The sequence below is a fragment of the Rhamphochromis sp. 'chilingali' genome (assembly GCF_963969265.1).
Source record: "Rhamphochromis sp. 'chilingali' genome assembly, chromosome: 10".
In the NCBI taxonomy this organism is placed as follows: Eukaryota; Metazoa; Chordata; class Actinopteri; order Cichliformes; family Cichlidae; genus Rhamphochromis; species Rhamphochromis sp. 'chilingali'.
In genome coordinates this window covers 39,355,356-39,370,464 of record NC_137937.1, presented here as the reverse complement: position 1 = coordinate 39,370,464, position 15,109 = coordinate 39,355,356, and the positions used below count along the sequence as shown (strand labels likewise).

The 15,109-nt window shown below is 48.9% G+C and overlaps 1 protein-coding gene across 5 annotated transcripts in view; it reads left to right on the top strand.

Annotated features, from left to right (window-relative positions):
• The window catches only part of dok2 (docking protein 2), a 21,740-nt gene extending 7,036 nt beyond the window's left edge, over positions 1 to 14,704 (top strand). For all 5 annotated transcript variants that reach the window (XM_080895232.1, XM_080895231.1, XM_080895233.1 and 2 more), the window contains 5 exons: positions 4,279 to 4,387; positions 11,078 to 11,247; positions 11,493 to 11,765; positions 11,848 to 11,961; positions 13,324 to 14,704. In XM_080895232.1, coding sequence (XP_080751358.1) covers positions 4,279 to 4,387; positions 11,078 to 11,247; positions 11,493 to 11,765; positions 11,848 to 11,961; positions 13,324 to 14,166 — 1,509 coding nt within the window. In that variant the 3' untranslated portion in view covers positions 14,167 to 14,704. The remainder of the gene's footprint in view (positions 1 to 4,278; positions 4,388 to 11,077; positions 11,248 to 11,492; positions 11,766 to 11,847; positions 11,962 to 13,323) is intronic.
• Positions 14,705 to 15,109: the final 405 nt, after the last annotated feature.

The following is a 15,109-nucleotide window of genomic DNA, read 5'->3' as shown; positions in this document are numbered from 1 at the left end:
GCTGCTGCGCTACAAGCACCATCGTTGTCCTGCGGCCTCAATGTTAGCGCCAGAGCTTTTTAAATGAACCGTTGGTCATGTGATGATGTCTCTCTGCTGTTAGTTTAAGACCACAGACTGCAGGACTGTACCACCAGAACAGCAGCTGATTAGCACAACAGTGTGTGAGCTGTCACTCTGTAGTTACACCACAAGCCAGTTAACAACCTGCAGAAAACTTAAAACAGATGTTCCACACATCTTATTACAGTCTAGTCTTAATCCCACGAGTCTGCCTGCAGCTTAACGGCCTGCAGGGCGAGGTGGTTGGTTCTACTGGTTTCTATGTAACGTCGTCCAGTTAAACACGGATAAAACAGAAACTATTGCTCGCCATCACATGATCTGTTCTTTAGGCTCCTCCATCACAAATGTGGGCGTCATATCTGAGAGCTGAGTCTGTGTGAGAGTCACGGTTCAAACATCTGTAACCTGTGCTGGTGTCAGAGGCTGAGGTGATTCTTCATGCTTTGACTTCTTCTGTAACGTCTTTTTACTGGTTTCAACCAGTCAGCGTTGGATCGCCTTCAGACTGCACACGACGCTGCGGCACTAACAGGAGGTCACATGTTACTCCAGATTTGGCTTCTCCTCGTCGGTCGTTGGTAAATTTGAGGTTTCATGTAAAATGTTAGTTTGAGCTTTTCGAGCTCTGCGCGGTGAAGCTCCCCAGCTGATCTCTGACCTGCTGAGGCCTCCTGCTTCTTCCCGAGCACTCGGGTCCTCAGGTCAGAGGTCGCTGTCGGTCCCTCGTACTGGGTTCAAACCCCGCGTGGGTCATCAGGCACGAGGCTGTCGTCTTTATGCCGTGCACACTCCACTGACTCGTTTACAAAGCAGCTGAACAAATACAAACAAGCTTTTAATGAATTTCCTCATGTTTTATGTTATTTAGTTACATTTGTGGTTATGACAGTGCTGGCTACATTTTACAGGTTTTACACCGAACACATCATCAGAGCGTCTCTGCTGAAAATGAAAATATGAAACATTTGTTGAATATAAAAATCTAATATTTACTTTCATTTTAAGAATACTTTTGGGAGTACTTTTATACTTTTTGTTTTGTTTCTCAGTGTTTACTAAAAAGTATATGTATGTTAGCGCTGGGCCCTGCCCCTCTGCAGGCTTCCTAAAGTTGCCGATCAGCAGACAGAGCGGAGGCTTCACCAGGCCTCTAAGAGACACAGAAGGATTAGTTTGATGTGTGAATCATGCAAAGCTGCTTTAGGAGAGTGGAAGACTAAAGAGGTGAGCTGAAGCACCGCGATCGTGCTGATGTTTCTCTGAATGATGAGCAGGACCGGGTCAGGGTCAGGAGGTGTGGCAGCATGCTGCCGCCATGACAACGCCGCGGCACAGCTGAGGGCTCATTACAGACCGACGGCCATTTCTTCTTCTCCTGCTGCTTTGCTCCGTCACGTTGAAGCCGTGGGTATAAATAGCAGCGCGATGGCAGACAGCTGACTGTCTTGACTCACAGCTCCACTTCCTCTTTCAGGCTCTGTGTAACAGGAAATATAGTCCTCGAGCAACCAGCCAATCAGAGTGCAGCTTCTGAGAGGAGGAAATAAAAACATGCACCGAAAAGAAGCCGCGCATGAAAAGGTTTCCTCCTTTTTGCAACAGTGATGCTCACATTTGATGTTCTCTTTAACAAAAATCTTCCAGGATTGAAAAATAAAAGCAGGCAGTAAAAGAGAGGCGTGGCCTCTCACGCAGGTAGCAGTAGCTGCTAGCTCGGCGTCTTTGATTGGATGTTACTGATTAGACCACTGATAAAAACATCACGTTAAACTAAAGTTTGTGTGGCCGTCACAAAGTTTATGATAAAAATACACATTTATCATATTTGAAGAACAATAAAAACAAGGAAACACAAAGATATGACCACACAGTGAGAGTTCATATCTGTGTTAGCTCACTGAAATATGTGCCCATCCATCTTCATAGATGCATAAATAAATGAATCATTTAGACTTTCCCGGTGAGATAAACGTTCCATCTGGTGCAGTGACGGCTTTCTGCACGCGGCTGCTGACGAACACGTTTGACCCAGTTTCCAATAAACTAACTCTGAGCCGGAAACTTGAACCTGCTCTCGCTTTGAACATCACCTCTGAAGAAGCTCTGTCCTTTAAAAGACTTTTATCTTGAAAAGCATCTGAGAAGGAGAACTTCCTGGACTGTAACTTCTGGAAAAATACATATCTGGACTCTGAGGCTGTGCCTGGTGTGAAACCTCTGTTTTCAAGTCTCTGTGCGTCTCTGTTTATGTGTCAGGTCGGGTCTTAGACTCCACCTCTCTGGGAACATCTCAGCCCCCCCCTATCTACCCCCACCACACTCCCTGCAGGTGGCTGATGCTCCCACCCGTTGGTGGTTCTTGGTGTCTGGGGCTGGGTGCTCAGGTGTGTACTGCCTCACTCCTGGCGGCTGCTTGGCGGGCCTGGCCACTCTGGCTCTGTTGGGCCTGAGGTTCTCCCCTCTGGAGAACTTCAGGACATGTTGAGGAGGTCATTTAGCCATTTGAATCTGCTGTGTTGGCTCAAGGACACATAGAAAACCTGCAGGACACCGGCCCTCGAGGCCTGGAGTTGGACACCTGTGGTCTTTTCTCTCGTCTCTCTTCTTCTGTGGTTTTCTTTCCTTCTCCTTTTGTTGAGTCTCTTCCCAACTTTTCTTCCTCTTTCTCGTTCCTTGTCCTGTTCCTTCTGATTGCAACAACTTAAAGTAGAAAAATATATAATAGTAAAGATCGAACAAACTATGACAATCAAGTGGACCAGTATGGCGAAGTCGCAATGGTTCAATTCAGTTTTATTTACACAGCACCAAATCACAACAACAGTCGCCTGACGGCGCTTTATATTGTACAGTCGACCCTACAAAGATAGATACAGAGAAAAACCCAACAATCATATGACCCCCTATGAGCAGCACTTTGGTGACAGTGGGAAGGAAAAACTCCCTTTTAACAGGAAGAAACCTCCGGCAGAACCAGGCTCAGGGAGGGGCGGGGCCATCTGCTGTGATTGGTTGGGGTGAGAGAAGGAAGGCAGGATAAAGACATGCTGTGGAAGAGAGACAGAGGTTAATAACAGATATGATTCAATGCAGAGAGGTCTGTTAACACATAGTGAGTGAGAAAGGTGACTGGAAAGGAAAAACTCAATGCATCATGGGAATCCCCGGCAGCCTACGTCTATTGCAGCATAACTAAGGGAGGATTCAGGGTCACCTGGTCCAGCCCTAACTATATGCTTTAGCAAAAAGGAAAGTTTGAAGCCTAATCTTGAAAGTAGAGATAGTGTCTGTCTCCTGAATCCAAACTGGAAGCTGGTTCCACAGAAGAGGGGCCTGAAAACTGAAGGCTCTGCCTCCCATTCTACTTTTAAATACTCTAGGAACAACAAGTAGGCCTGCAGAGCGAGAGCGAAGTGCTCTAATAGGGTGATATGGTACTACAAGGTCATTAAGATAAGATGGGCCTGATTATTTAAGACCTTGTATGTGAGGAGCAGGATTTTGAATTCTGGACTTAACAGGAAGCCAAAACAGGAGAAATCTGCTCTCTCTTTCTAGTCCCTGTCAGGACTCTTGCTGCAGCATTTTGGATCAGCTGAAGGCTTTTCAGGGAGTTTTTAGGACTTCCTGATAATAATGAGTTACAGTCGTCCAGCCTGGAAGTAATAAATGCATGAACTAGTTTCTCAGCGTCACTCTGAGACAGGATATTTCTAACTTTAGAGATGTTGCACAAATGGAAGAAAGCAGTCTTACATATTTGTTTAATATGTGCGTTGAAGGACATGTCCTGGTCAAAAATGACTCCAAGGTTCCTCACAGTGTTACTGGAGGCCAAGGTAATGCCATCCAGAGTAAGAATCTGCTTAGATACCATATTTCTAAGCTTTTCAGGGCCGAGTACAATAACCTCAGTTTGATCTGAATTAAGAAGCAGAAAGTTAGCGGCCATCCAGGTCTTTATGTCTTTAAGACATTCCTGCAGTTTAACTCATTGGTGTGTGTTATCTGGCTTCATGGACAGATAGAGCTGGGTGTCATCTGCATAGCAGTGTAAATGTATGCTATGTCTTCTAATGATGCTGCCTAAGGGAAGCATGTATAATGTAAACAGAATTGGTCCTAGCACTGAACCCTGTGGACGTATAAAGACATTTGAATAACGTCTGTTTGCTGCGGCTCTCACACTTTGATTCTCTGACAAACGTGCAGATGAGCTGGACGGATACGGGCGTGAAGCGAGGCAGCCTGCAGAGAGGAACCAGGGTGGAAGAAGACGAAGGAATGGAAGACAACTCGCTGTACAGCGGCAGAGAGACAGGTACCCCCTCTGTCCACCCCTCTGTCCACCTGTCTGACTGACAGAGGCAGTCGGGGGTCCAGTCTTCAGAAACACATGTAGTGTGTGACTCCTCTGGAAGAAACAACAAAGACACTAAATTATCTTAAATTATGGTACCTGCAGCCTCGGCCCTCCTGGGCTCTCTAAGCATAGTGTCTTACAGCTCAGTCGTCTGCAGCTCGTCCAAAACGTAGTCTCAGGCTGCGTTCACTCTGCAGGTCTTAATGCTCAAAACCGATTTTTTGATCAAATCCGATTGTTTTGTCTGCTCGTTCACACTACAAATAAAATGCTACAGCAAACGGTCAAAGCGGCCGCATGCGCAAAAGAAGACGTCACACACAGCGCGCTCTGTTTAGACCCAGAACAAACAGTGTTTGACTGATGGCCTTAATATAAAGACTTCGGACTTCACGTTTCCCAGTTTTTGCTTTAAGTTATTTTGTTATTTACATAATAATGTAAATAACCTAATAATGATCCTTGTTGCTGTTTTAGAGGAGCGGAGCTTCTAGCTGCAGATTTCTGTCAGAATCTGCAGATTATACAGAACAAATGAAATGTTCACGTTTCTCCAACACTGTCTTCCCAGCAGTTGTACTGGACGGACAGGAAGCGTTCGCGATGTCTTCTCCGGCGCTGATAATCGGCGTCTGTCTTGTGTCAGGAACGTAAAAGACGGATTTAATGCGACGTGACCGTCAAACAGCAGTCGCTTTCTAAAACATCAGATATGTGTCGGATTCAGGACCACATACGGAAGTGACCCAGGTCGGATTTGTGCCGTTCACACTGTCACACCGTGATCGGATATGAGTCGCAGAGGGTTGAAAAAGTCGGATTTCATGCGCTTTCACCTGCAGTGTGAACGCAGCCCCAGAGTCTTTGCTGCAGTGTAGAGCAGACGTCTGCGTCTGTCTGTGTTTATTCTGTGGTTGAAACGGGCCCGAGCTCTGAGACGCTTCTATTGTTGTTTTATTCTACTCTGATTAGTTTAGCTGCCTGACGCGTTGAACAGGATCTGCTGTCGTCGTTTTTTTAAAGGGCTTAAAAAGACGAAAAACAGGAGAGACAAAAAAAGCACACGCAGTCAGCGTTCTAAACTCAGCCCCTCCTCCTTCGTTTCTGCTCGTTGCGGGTTCAGCGAGCTCTCGCAGCGCTTTGTTTTCAGTGCGACCTTCAGTCAGGACTTCCTCTGTTGCACCTTCAACCAAACCTCACTTCCTCCTCTCGTTTTCCCTCTGCAGCTAAAATTAGCAGCTGCAACCAAAATGACACATTCAGCTGCTACAACACACACACACAGACGCACACACACAGACGCACACACACAGACGCACACACACAGACGCACACAGACACACAGATACACACACACAGACGCACACACACAGACGCACACACAGACACACAGACACACACACACAGACACACACACACAGACACACACACACACACAGACACAGACACACAGACGCACACACAGACACACACACACACACAGACACAGACACACAGACGCACACACAGACACACACACACACACAGACACAGACACACAGACGCACACACAGACACACAGATACACACACACAGACGCACACACACAGACGCACACACAGACACACAGACACACACACACAGACACACACACACAGACACACACACACACACAGACACAGACACACAGACGCACACACAGACACACACACACACACAGACACAGACACACAGACACACACACACACACAGACACAGACACACAGACGCACACACAGACACACAGACACACACACAGACACACAGACACACACACAGACACACAGACACACAGACAGACACACAGACACACACACAGACACACAGACACACAGACAGACACACAGACACACAGACACACACACAGACACACACACACACACAGACACACAGACACACACACAGACACACACACAGACACACAGACACACACACAGACACACACACACACACAGACACACAGACACACAGACACACACACAGACACACACACACACACAGACACACAGACACACACACAGACACACACACACACACAGACACACAGACACACACACAGACGCACACACACAGACACACACACTCAGCTGAGCTGCGTCCTTCCCACAGCCTCGTTCTCTCTGAATAATGGGAAACCTCGTCTCTGACGGGGACACGAGCGCCGGCTCTGCATCTGAGTTTTTCGCGTAACTTCAGAGAGTGAAGCTCTTCGTGGTCAAACGGGACCTTCACTGAAACACTGAGCAGTAAAATCCATGTTGTGTTCGGCAGCCGTGATCCTGACAGGACCTCGGTGCTTGTTTCAGGACTCGATATCGTTTTGGTCACAGATTATGAAACTGCATCAGAGGAAGCATCAGTTCCTGATTAGAAACACTTGAGCAGTAGTTTGAGTGTGCTCTGTCACAGGGGATGGTTTCCACCCTCACAAGCTTCTCGGGGGTCCTTACCCACTCCCACTCTGTAGCCAACCTGTGTGTTTGCATTAGGATCTTCCAGCGGTTGCCCTCCAGAGTCCCGGGGCTCCCTGAGAGCAGTAAAACTGAGTTTCTGTCTTTTGGTGGTTCAGACTCAGGTCTTTAGACCTTAATATTAAGTAAAAATCCAGATGTTGCTTTAGGCGATGCTTCGTCCTGACGTGACAGATCAGCTGACCTGATGCTTCAAAGCACAGCTTCATATCAGGTCGCCAGTTTGACCAGTCAGCTGAAGGTTTTTCAGACCCCAGCCTGGTAAGAAAAGTGTGAGCCAGGATATTTGGTGGTGGTGTTTGTGGGGCAGCAGACGCACAGAGACAGACCTGAGTTCAGTCTTCAGGGTTTAATTTTAAAAGTGTTTGTTTGTCTTCTCGGGTTTGGCCTGCAGGAAGTCGCGTGATCAACGGTTTGCGCGGCGCCCTGACAGTTTCCACTGTCGCTCTGCAGCTCATTGTTAACACGCCGTGTGTAGTGGAAACTTGTGTGCGCGGGTTCCTGCTGCGGTGAGGCGTGTCGCAGGGTGTTGCATCGCTGCAGTGACCAGCGGCTGCAGGACGACCTCAGCTTTTATCTTCACAGGGCAAACTTCCTGTTTCTGTTCTTTCCAAACAGGAAGTAGCTGCCGTTTGGGCAGCGGCGAGCCTCGCACGTCTCAGCTCAGGACCCTGAAACAGCTCTTTATTTAGTGTTTTTAACTTTGCTTGTGGGTTTCTATTTGTCTTTGCAATCAGCCCCGTCTTCCCTTTTTCTTTTCGGGACACGTTGACGTGTATCCGTCCACAAACAGGAAGCTGATGTCAGACACAGTCTGTGGCCCGCAGGTCAGAGAAACCTGCAGCTGAACACAAATATGTTTGTGCTGCATCGTAACGACTCAACCTCAGAGTCTTTACTTTGTCTGATTGTGCTGCACGACTGCGAGTTAGCCGGCGTCTGGTGAAAGGGTTCAGTTCATGACCTGCTATTATGACTGTTGCTTCGTCAGAGGCGAGGACGTCGGTAAATATAAAGAGTGTTTCTCCATAAGCAGTGTGTACGGGAGCTGAGAGGGCGGAGCTCCGTTACTCTGTCCTGAACCACACAGCTGTGGACGAGCTGGTCCCAGCTGCTGTCCATGCTGGACAGTCACGCTTTGTCTGTCCACAGGACTCTGTTTCAGAAGGCTTTCTCACGCAGCCTGTCCAAACCACTGCACGTGCTCAGTCTGTACCTACATGAACTTTAACCTTTAACCTGTGAACCGAGGTCGTAGAGTCTCGGTTCACAGGTTAGTCCAGGATAAACAGGTGACTCACAGTAAAGACCAGTGTGTGACTGGTGCACAGTGGCTGTGGGTTCATGGTCACAGTTAGCTCAGAGATTCACTGAGTGAGCTCCACCTTCCTAGTGTCTGATATAAAGACAGCATCAGCAGTGTCAGTGTGGAGGATGGACTCAGCTAGGACAGCTCAGGAAACATCTGCTCACATCTGGATGGATCCAGGTGTGTACGTCCAGAGAGAGCAGCAGGTCAGCTGATCCTCAGAACGTCTCCTGGAGCTCTGATTGTTCTCCCCACACGGAGCCCCTGTAACCCCCGACCCCACACGCTGACCTGTTCAGGCTCAAAGGCCCCCTCACATTTTTATTGTCCTGCTTTTTCTGCTCAGCTTCCACAGAAATGATTCAACCTGAGAAATTTTTTATCAGAATTAATATTTAGACTGAAGTTTGTGTTCCCATCTCCCAATATTATTGATTATCACATTCATATATCACAGGCTTCAGCTGGTAGAAGCTACTTTACTCTGAGTACTTTTCGGAGCTGGTACTTTATTACTTTGGCTGGAGTGAAGACGCTGTGCACTTCACTTTAGATGAAGCACAGTCATGAAGACGCGTGAGGAAGTGTTTCAGCTGCGTCTCTGTGAGAATCAGACAGGTTCATGTTTGTCTCTCAGACGACGCTGAAGGCCTGATGTTTCTGTGCTGATGGTTCATAAGGTCACGTTTCTCACAAAGACATCGTTAACACGAGGCCTGACCTCGCCGCTTCAGCGGTGGCTTGTTGCTCCGCCCATGAGCAGAAATAGAAATGCAATCAGAGGACAGCGCCGTCACTGGTTTTACACCTGCTGTTTCTATTTTTTCTCAGCTGGTTTCCACCTGAGCTGTCGATGAGGTTAACGGTTTCTTTTTAGCTGGTGGTGAATGAAGTGCTGAGGTAAACCAGCGGCCTGAACTGTGCCGACGTTTACACGCGGTAAAACCTCCACGCGCTGAAAGGGCTCCTTACTGTCCCGTCGTCCTCCGAGGCACAAAGAGACGTTGTTAACGTTCGACTCGTGATGGAGCGCCGAGCTGGAAGCTGCTCTGAGCAGCGTCTGTCAGCTGGTCTTTATCTGCGCTGTGCATGCTGGTGTGACTGTTGTGGCGTGTGTGTGCGGCCATGTGACCCGACCATGTGACCCGAGCGCTTTCTGAGATTCGAAACTACCACAACTCTTTTCCTCATCCCAGCTAACGTCTCTCACTGCTAGCATGCCCGCTAAAGAGACCTGAATGAAGCTCTTGCTGTCTGTACGCCCCCTAGTGTCCAAACGTGCAGCTACAGAAGGAATAAATGGCTTCCACGTGTTAGTGCAGCTGCCCCTGACCGCGCTGCTGTTTCTCTTGGAAGCTTTTTAATCTCCACAGTCAGATTATCGCCGCAGAAAAGTCTAAATAATGTGTTTGGGTTCAGCGTGGGCACGGCTGACATAAGGACAATGAGGCAATTAAAGCACTTTTGCACAGTTTGGACATTTCCAACATTTGCTAGCTCATCCATCCACCCCAAGCTCCTCCTCACACCTCCACCGGCCCGGCTTCGTGTCCAGTCCAGTTGAATTCTTCCAGCTTTTCCTCACATTTCCAGTTGGAATAACTGACTAATCTGAGTGAACGACGGTCATTACAATGTCTCACTGTCTCACTGAGTCACAGTCCTTAAGCTGTCTCTGGGTTTCCAGCGTCTGTCCTGAGCGAGTCGCTCGTGTTCATGTGTTTCGTGTCTCTGCAGACGAGGTGATCTCAGGGTGAGTCGGTCAGAGACGCCGAGGTATCTGAGCCACATCTGGATCTATGAGCTCGAAATGCAGAGCACGAGGGCAGCTGCAAGTGTCATTTCCCCCTGTCGAGCATATTTTTAGCTTCATAGCCGAGTGTGACACTTCCTGTTAGTCTCATCAGTAACACCGCTCTGCATCAGGGCGCCTTGCTTCAGTACAGCCTACTGTAAATAAAAGTTATGTTACGATCTTCAAACGCGCGGCAGTTTGGATCAACAACAGAGACAGGAAGTAACATTTTATAATCCGGGAGTATAAATAGCACTTCACAGCTGCGGCAGTTTTACCACATTTGGAGCATTTTGTGTAACTCTGAGGTCGTAATGAACACCTCCTGTAGTTGCTACTGTTGTCCCACATCCTCCAACACCTGCAGCACACACACGAACACACATGAACACCCACACGTGTGTACGTGTGTCCTTGTGGGGACGTGCGTAGGTTTTCGACCATGTGAGGACCCACCGTTGGATCTTCGCCCTGTTTTACGGGTCAGGCGGGGTTTTCCGGTTTGATTGGATCAGGTGTTTGTTCTGGAGCAGTTTAACGAGCGCTGCTGCTGAAGTAGACCTGCGAGCGTGTGTGGTTTCCTCTGGGAGCATCAGCTGCAGGTCAACAGCTGAATGTAAAAGTTCTGCCGCCAGAGGCAGCGTCGTCGCTCAGATAAAAAGATCACATCTGCTTTTTAGTTCATGTTGTGAAAGATTCTTTCTTCATTTTCAATAATCTGCAGCTCAGCCACAAGAAACAAAAACAATCCGTTCATCATCGTTAAAAACACGCGTGTGTTTCATGCAGCCAAAGACGATTTATTATTTACTCACAACATCATTTCTATCGAGACGTGAAACCACGAGAAGCCGCAGCACGTTCGCAGAGTTGGGCCTCAGTGATAACAACATCCTCTCTGATCAGAGCCGCCCTCATCAATTAGTCCAGGATCAAAATAATCCTTCTTTGTCTGATACCTCATCCTCATTTCACTCTAATCTATAAGTAATCAATACTCAATGATCTCTGTGTTTCTGCAGACTAACTGAATAATAACTGTGTGTGTGCGTCAGTGCATGACTTCAGGGTGTCCATTCGGAGGACGGAGGCGTCTGATCGCTGCAGGCTGAAGGGGGACGGCGTCCTGCGAGCTGGCATGGACGCTCTGCACCTGCTGGACAAGGGAGGGGACATCGTGTACACCTGGCCGTACAGATACCTGCGGCGCTTTGGGCGCGACAAGGTGTGACACACTTTCAGAATAAAACCAGGATTCTCAGCAGACTTCACAGCAGGATGTTTCTGGGCTGAAGTAAAGAGATTACGTGTGCTGGTTTGTTGTGACCGGACTCGTTTCCGGTTCTTTGCTGACACGGTCGCAGCTTCTCGGCTGCAGGAAACCGTCTGACACGTCCTGCTGTAAGATGTCATGACGCCGTGTTGGCTCGTCAGCCTGTGTGAGCGTCTCTGGCTTTCTGCTTTCTTTAGGCCACTTTCTCCTTCGAGGCGGGTCGGCGCTGCGACTCCGGCGAAGGGAACTTTGAGTTCGACACCAAACAGGGGAACGTCCTTTTCCAGGCCGTGGAAGCCGCCATCAACCTGCAGAAGGTCGCCCCTCCCCACAGACAGACCTCCGGGGGGGGCCAGGCGAGTCCAGACACCACCCAGAGCTTCAGCTTGCCCCCCCCACCGCACAGCCTGCCGCTGGCCCAGAGCAGGACGCTGCCTCAGTCCCGCAGCCAGATGCCCCCGGCCGCTCAGGTGAGCCCACACCTCAGCTCCTGAACGTTCAGAGCTCGGGTACGACTGAGCCCGCTTAAAACGTCCCGCCTTCTCTCTGCAGGCAGCGGACGACGTGTACAGCATGGTGAGCGAGCCGCCGAACCTCCAGATGATTCATCACATCGACAAAGAGAGCTGCAACGCCTCACAGCAACAGCAGCAGCGCCCCCAGATGGTAAGAAATGGAACAGAGGCCAAACCAGTAAAATCAGAAAGAAGAGCGTCTGTAAGGAATCCGAGGGGCGAGTGTTTCATGGTTAAAGAACAAAGCAGCTGAAGCGAAACTGTGATTTCTTTGCTGACGATCGGATAAAGTCAAACGTCTTCACATCCTTTATTTAAGCAGCTGTAAACGAGAAAAGCTGAAATAATTAGGATGTGGCTCAACAACAACGCTTACCTGTGCTTACACCAGCTTATTAAAACATATCATGATAAGCTGGTGTGAGCACAGGTAAGCGTACCTGCCGGGAGCTTGCAGGGCCGTGAGCGACCCTTCACCGACCGTCCCCCTAACGCTCGTCACAGCCTCCCTCATACTCCATCTTTCCCCCACGCCTTGTCCTTCCTTTGAAGGCGGAGCCAGAAGCTCCCTTGCCCTGGGTCTTTTTAAGGGTTTCATCAGCCGCAGCCCGATGTCGTCCTCCCACAGGAAGGTCCGGCCTTCCGGCGTAGGGTTACCTGATGATCTCAGTGGGAGATCAGAGACAAGAGGGAGCGCATTGCACCGGTACTGCGCTGTGCTCCACCCCCCACCCCATCCCCGCCTCTGGGGCAATGGGAACCAGTTTACCTCTGCTCACACCGGAGCTGGTCCTGAATATGTTTTTAGTTCCTGAGGAAATGATGAGGTCGCAGTCGCTCCGAGGCAGTGGGAACAGGAACTGACTCCATTTATTAAATAATACAACAAACCGCTCTACTGATAAACATCCCAGGATATGACACAAAGAAATAGGAGGGGCCTCTTTTCAAACCGGCGAGCAGGCGGAGGGCCGTCGGTGTTTCACACAAGCCAATAATCTTTGGCGCTCGTGTGTTTTCTCAGTATTTGGTTGGACTGATGTATTTTTATTGTCCTTGGCGCCAAACCTCAGCTTTTGCCTTTGACTCGCTTACGATGACTCTCGACTCCTCAGTAAAGTCGAGGTTCAGAGTATCAGAGTTCATATGATTCAAATAGTTTCCACAGTCACACGTGTCGTCATTTTGTTCTACAAGCGGCTTGAAATATGTTCAGAGAAGAAGAACGAGGGCGGCTGCCAGCAGCTGCTCCATCAGCTGGAAGGTGGAGGCACAGTGGTGTTTCTGCCAGGTGAGTGCCACAGCTGTGAGGAGTGCTCACGTGATGCTTCGATGTTCACATCGTGCTCCGTCCTGATTGTCTGTCAGAACTTGTTTGCTCGAGCTTCTTATTTGACACCCTTAGCTGATGACCAATGACATCATTCAATCGCGACGCCGTTCAGTCACTGTTTGATTCAATGATGATGAAAGCGAACACGTGATACTGACCCACTTCCTGTCCTGTTCTCAGTGTCGTCTCGAGCCTCCGGTGGATAAAACTCTGACCGGAGTGAAGAGTTTGAACCTGGACTCTCGCCTCCCCGCCCCTCGAAAGAATCAGGTCAAGATGATCTCCAGCTGCCCCCTGCCCAACGCCAGCCCCGACTCCAGCCCTAATCTGAACACCGGCCCCGCCCCCGGCTCGGTCCCCAACCCCCGCCTCAGCCCCAAGCCGAGCGCCAAGCCGGAGCAGACGTACTCGCAGATCACCATGTCGACCGAGAGAGGCACCAAGAGGGAGAAGAGGAGCGCCAACGTGGCAGCGCCCTGCACCGGCAGCGAGGCAGACTACTCGCTGCCCTTCGACACCATCGCCAAGAACGTCATGACCGACATCCTGAACTCTCACCGTACAGACAGCGGCCATGCGGGCGCCGACCCGCTGTACGACAGCATTGACGAGATGAAGATCAGGAACGTCTTCACAAGCGACGGTGACACCGTCAAGACGTTGGACCACATCTATGACGAGCCCGAAGGCTGCGCTGCCGCCGCCGCCAAAGGACAGAAATCCACCCTCTCCACCTCGGTGTACGACGACCCCGAGGAGATGAGAGGAGATGCCTGGAGGATTATGGGTACAGCTGCTGACCCCAAAGGTCACGAGTACCCGTATAACCCCCGAGTCGATGACTACGCCGTGCCCAAACAAGCCCAGAGGGCGTTTCCCAAATCACAAAGCAGCAACGAAGAAGCAGAAGAAGAAGCAGAAGAAGAAGCGGACGAGGAGAGTGAGGAGCCTGGATTAAGGGAGGAGCTTAGAGAGCAGCGCCAGGATTCGCCGTACAACAACGTGATGGTGAAAATGGCGTAGAAGAGAACCGAGCACCGAAGTTAGTTTTAAAGAATTATTTATAAGTTGTAACTTTGAGTTTGGTTGATCGATGTCTCCTTAAGGCACTTTGTAAAGTTTAACTGAGCTCAGTGGCAGCGAGAGCTAACGGGCGCTGTCGGCGCCACCTGCTGGTTCTTACTCGCTTTCTTCAGTTTTATTGCTTTTACCTTGAATGTGGGCGCAGCTGTGATGATGTTACTGGAAACGTGTCGCATGTTCATGTGTTGCAACACGTGCAGCTGTGTTACTGTGAGGACATTAAAGTCAAACTGTAGGGTCCGTGTCATGACTCAGACTTTCATCCTGACTTCACACATTTACACGCAACGCACAACTAAGTAAAATGATACAAAACTGTGGCATTTGGTAAATATAATAATGAACGTAAATTCACTGTGTCATTGAGTAACTTTATTAGCAGCGTCCTCCTGAAATGTGCCAACAACATTGAGAGTAACGTCCTCCTCTCTGTCCCTTAATGCCCTTTGGTTGCTATGGTAACGCCTAAACATTTCTTTCAAAATAAAGGGATGTCCAAATTCATGTGCTGCATCCTCTTTTTTTTTTTTTTATTTGAACAATTGAACAACAAGTACACATAAAAAGCCAGTTGTAGAAAGGCTATAAGAAATGTCACAGCTATCTTCTCCAAGTCAGGTGTACAAATACGAGCAGGAAAGCAAAAAATATACTTTAGGAGAAAACACACGATTAAAAGAAGGAAGAGGTGCTCGAGATATAAAACAACATATAAATCAAGTGAAACTGCACGCTCGACACAGCTCGTGTTTTACATGCTTTGGAGTCATTGCTGTTATTTAGATTCTCTAGATAATTGGAGAACAAGGCTTTAAAAACAAAGATGTTTGGACGCTGCTGTGAAAATTTAGTACAATGAATGTCAAATTTGGCAGAAATAATC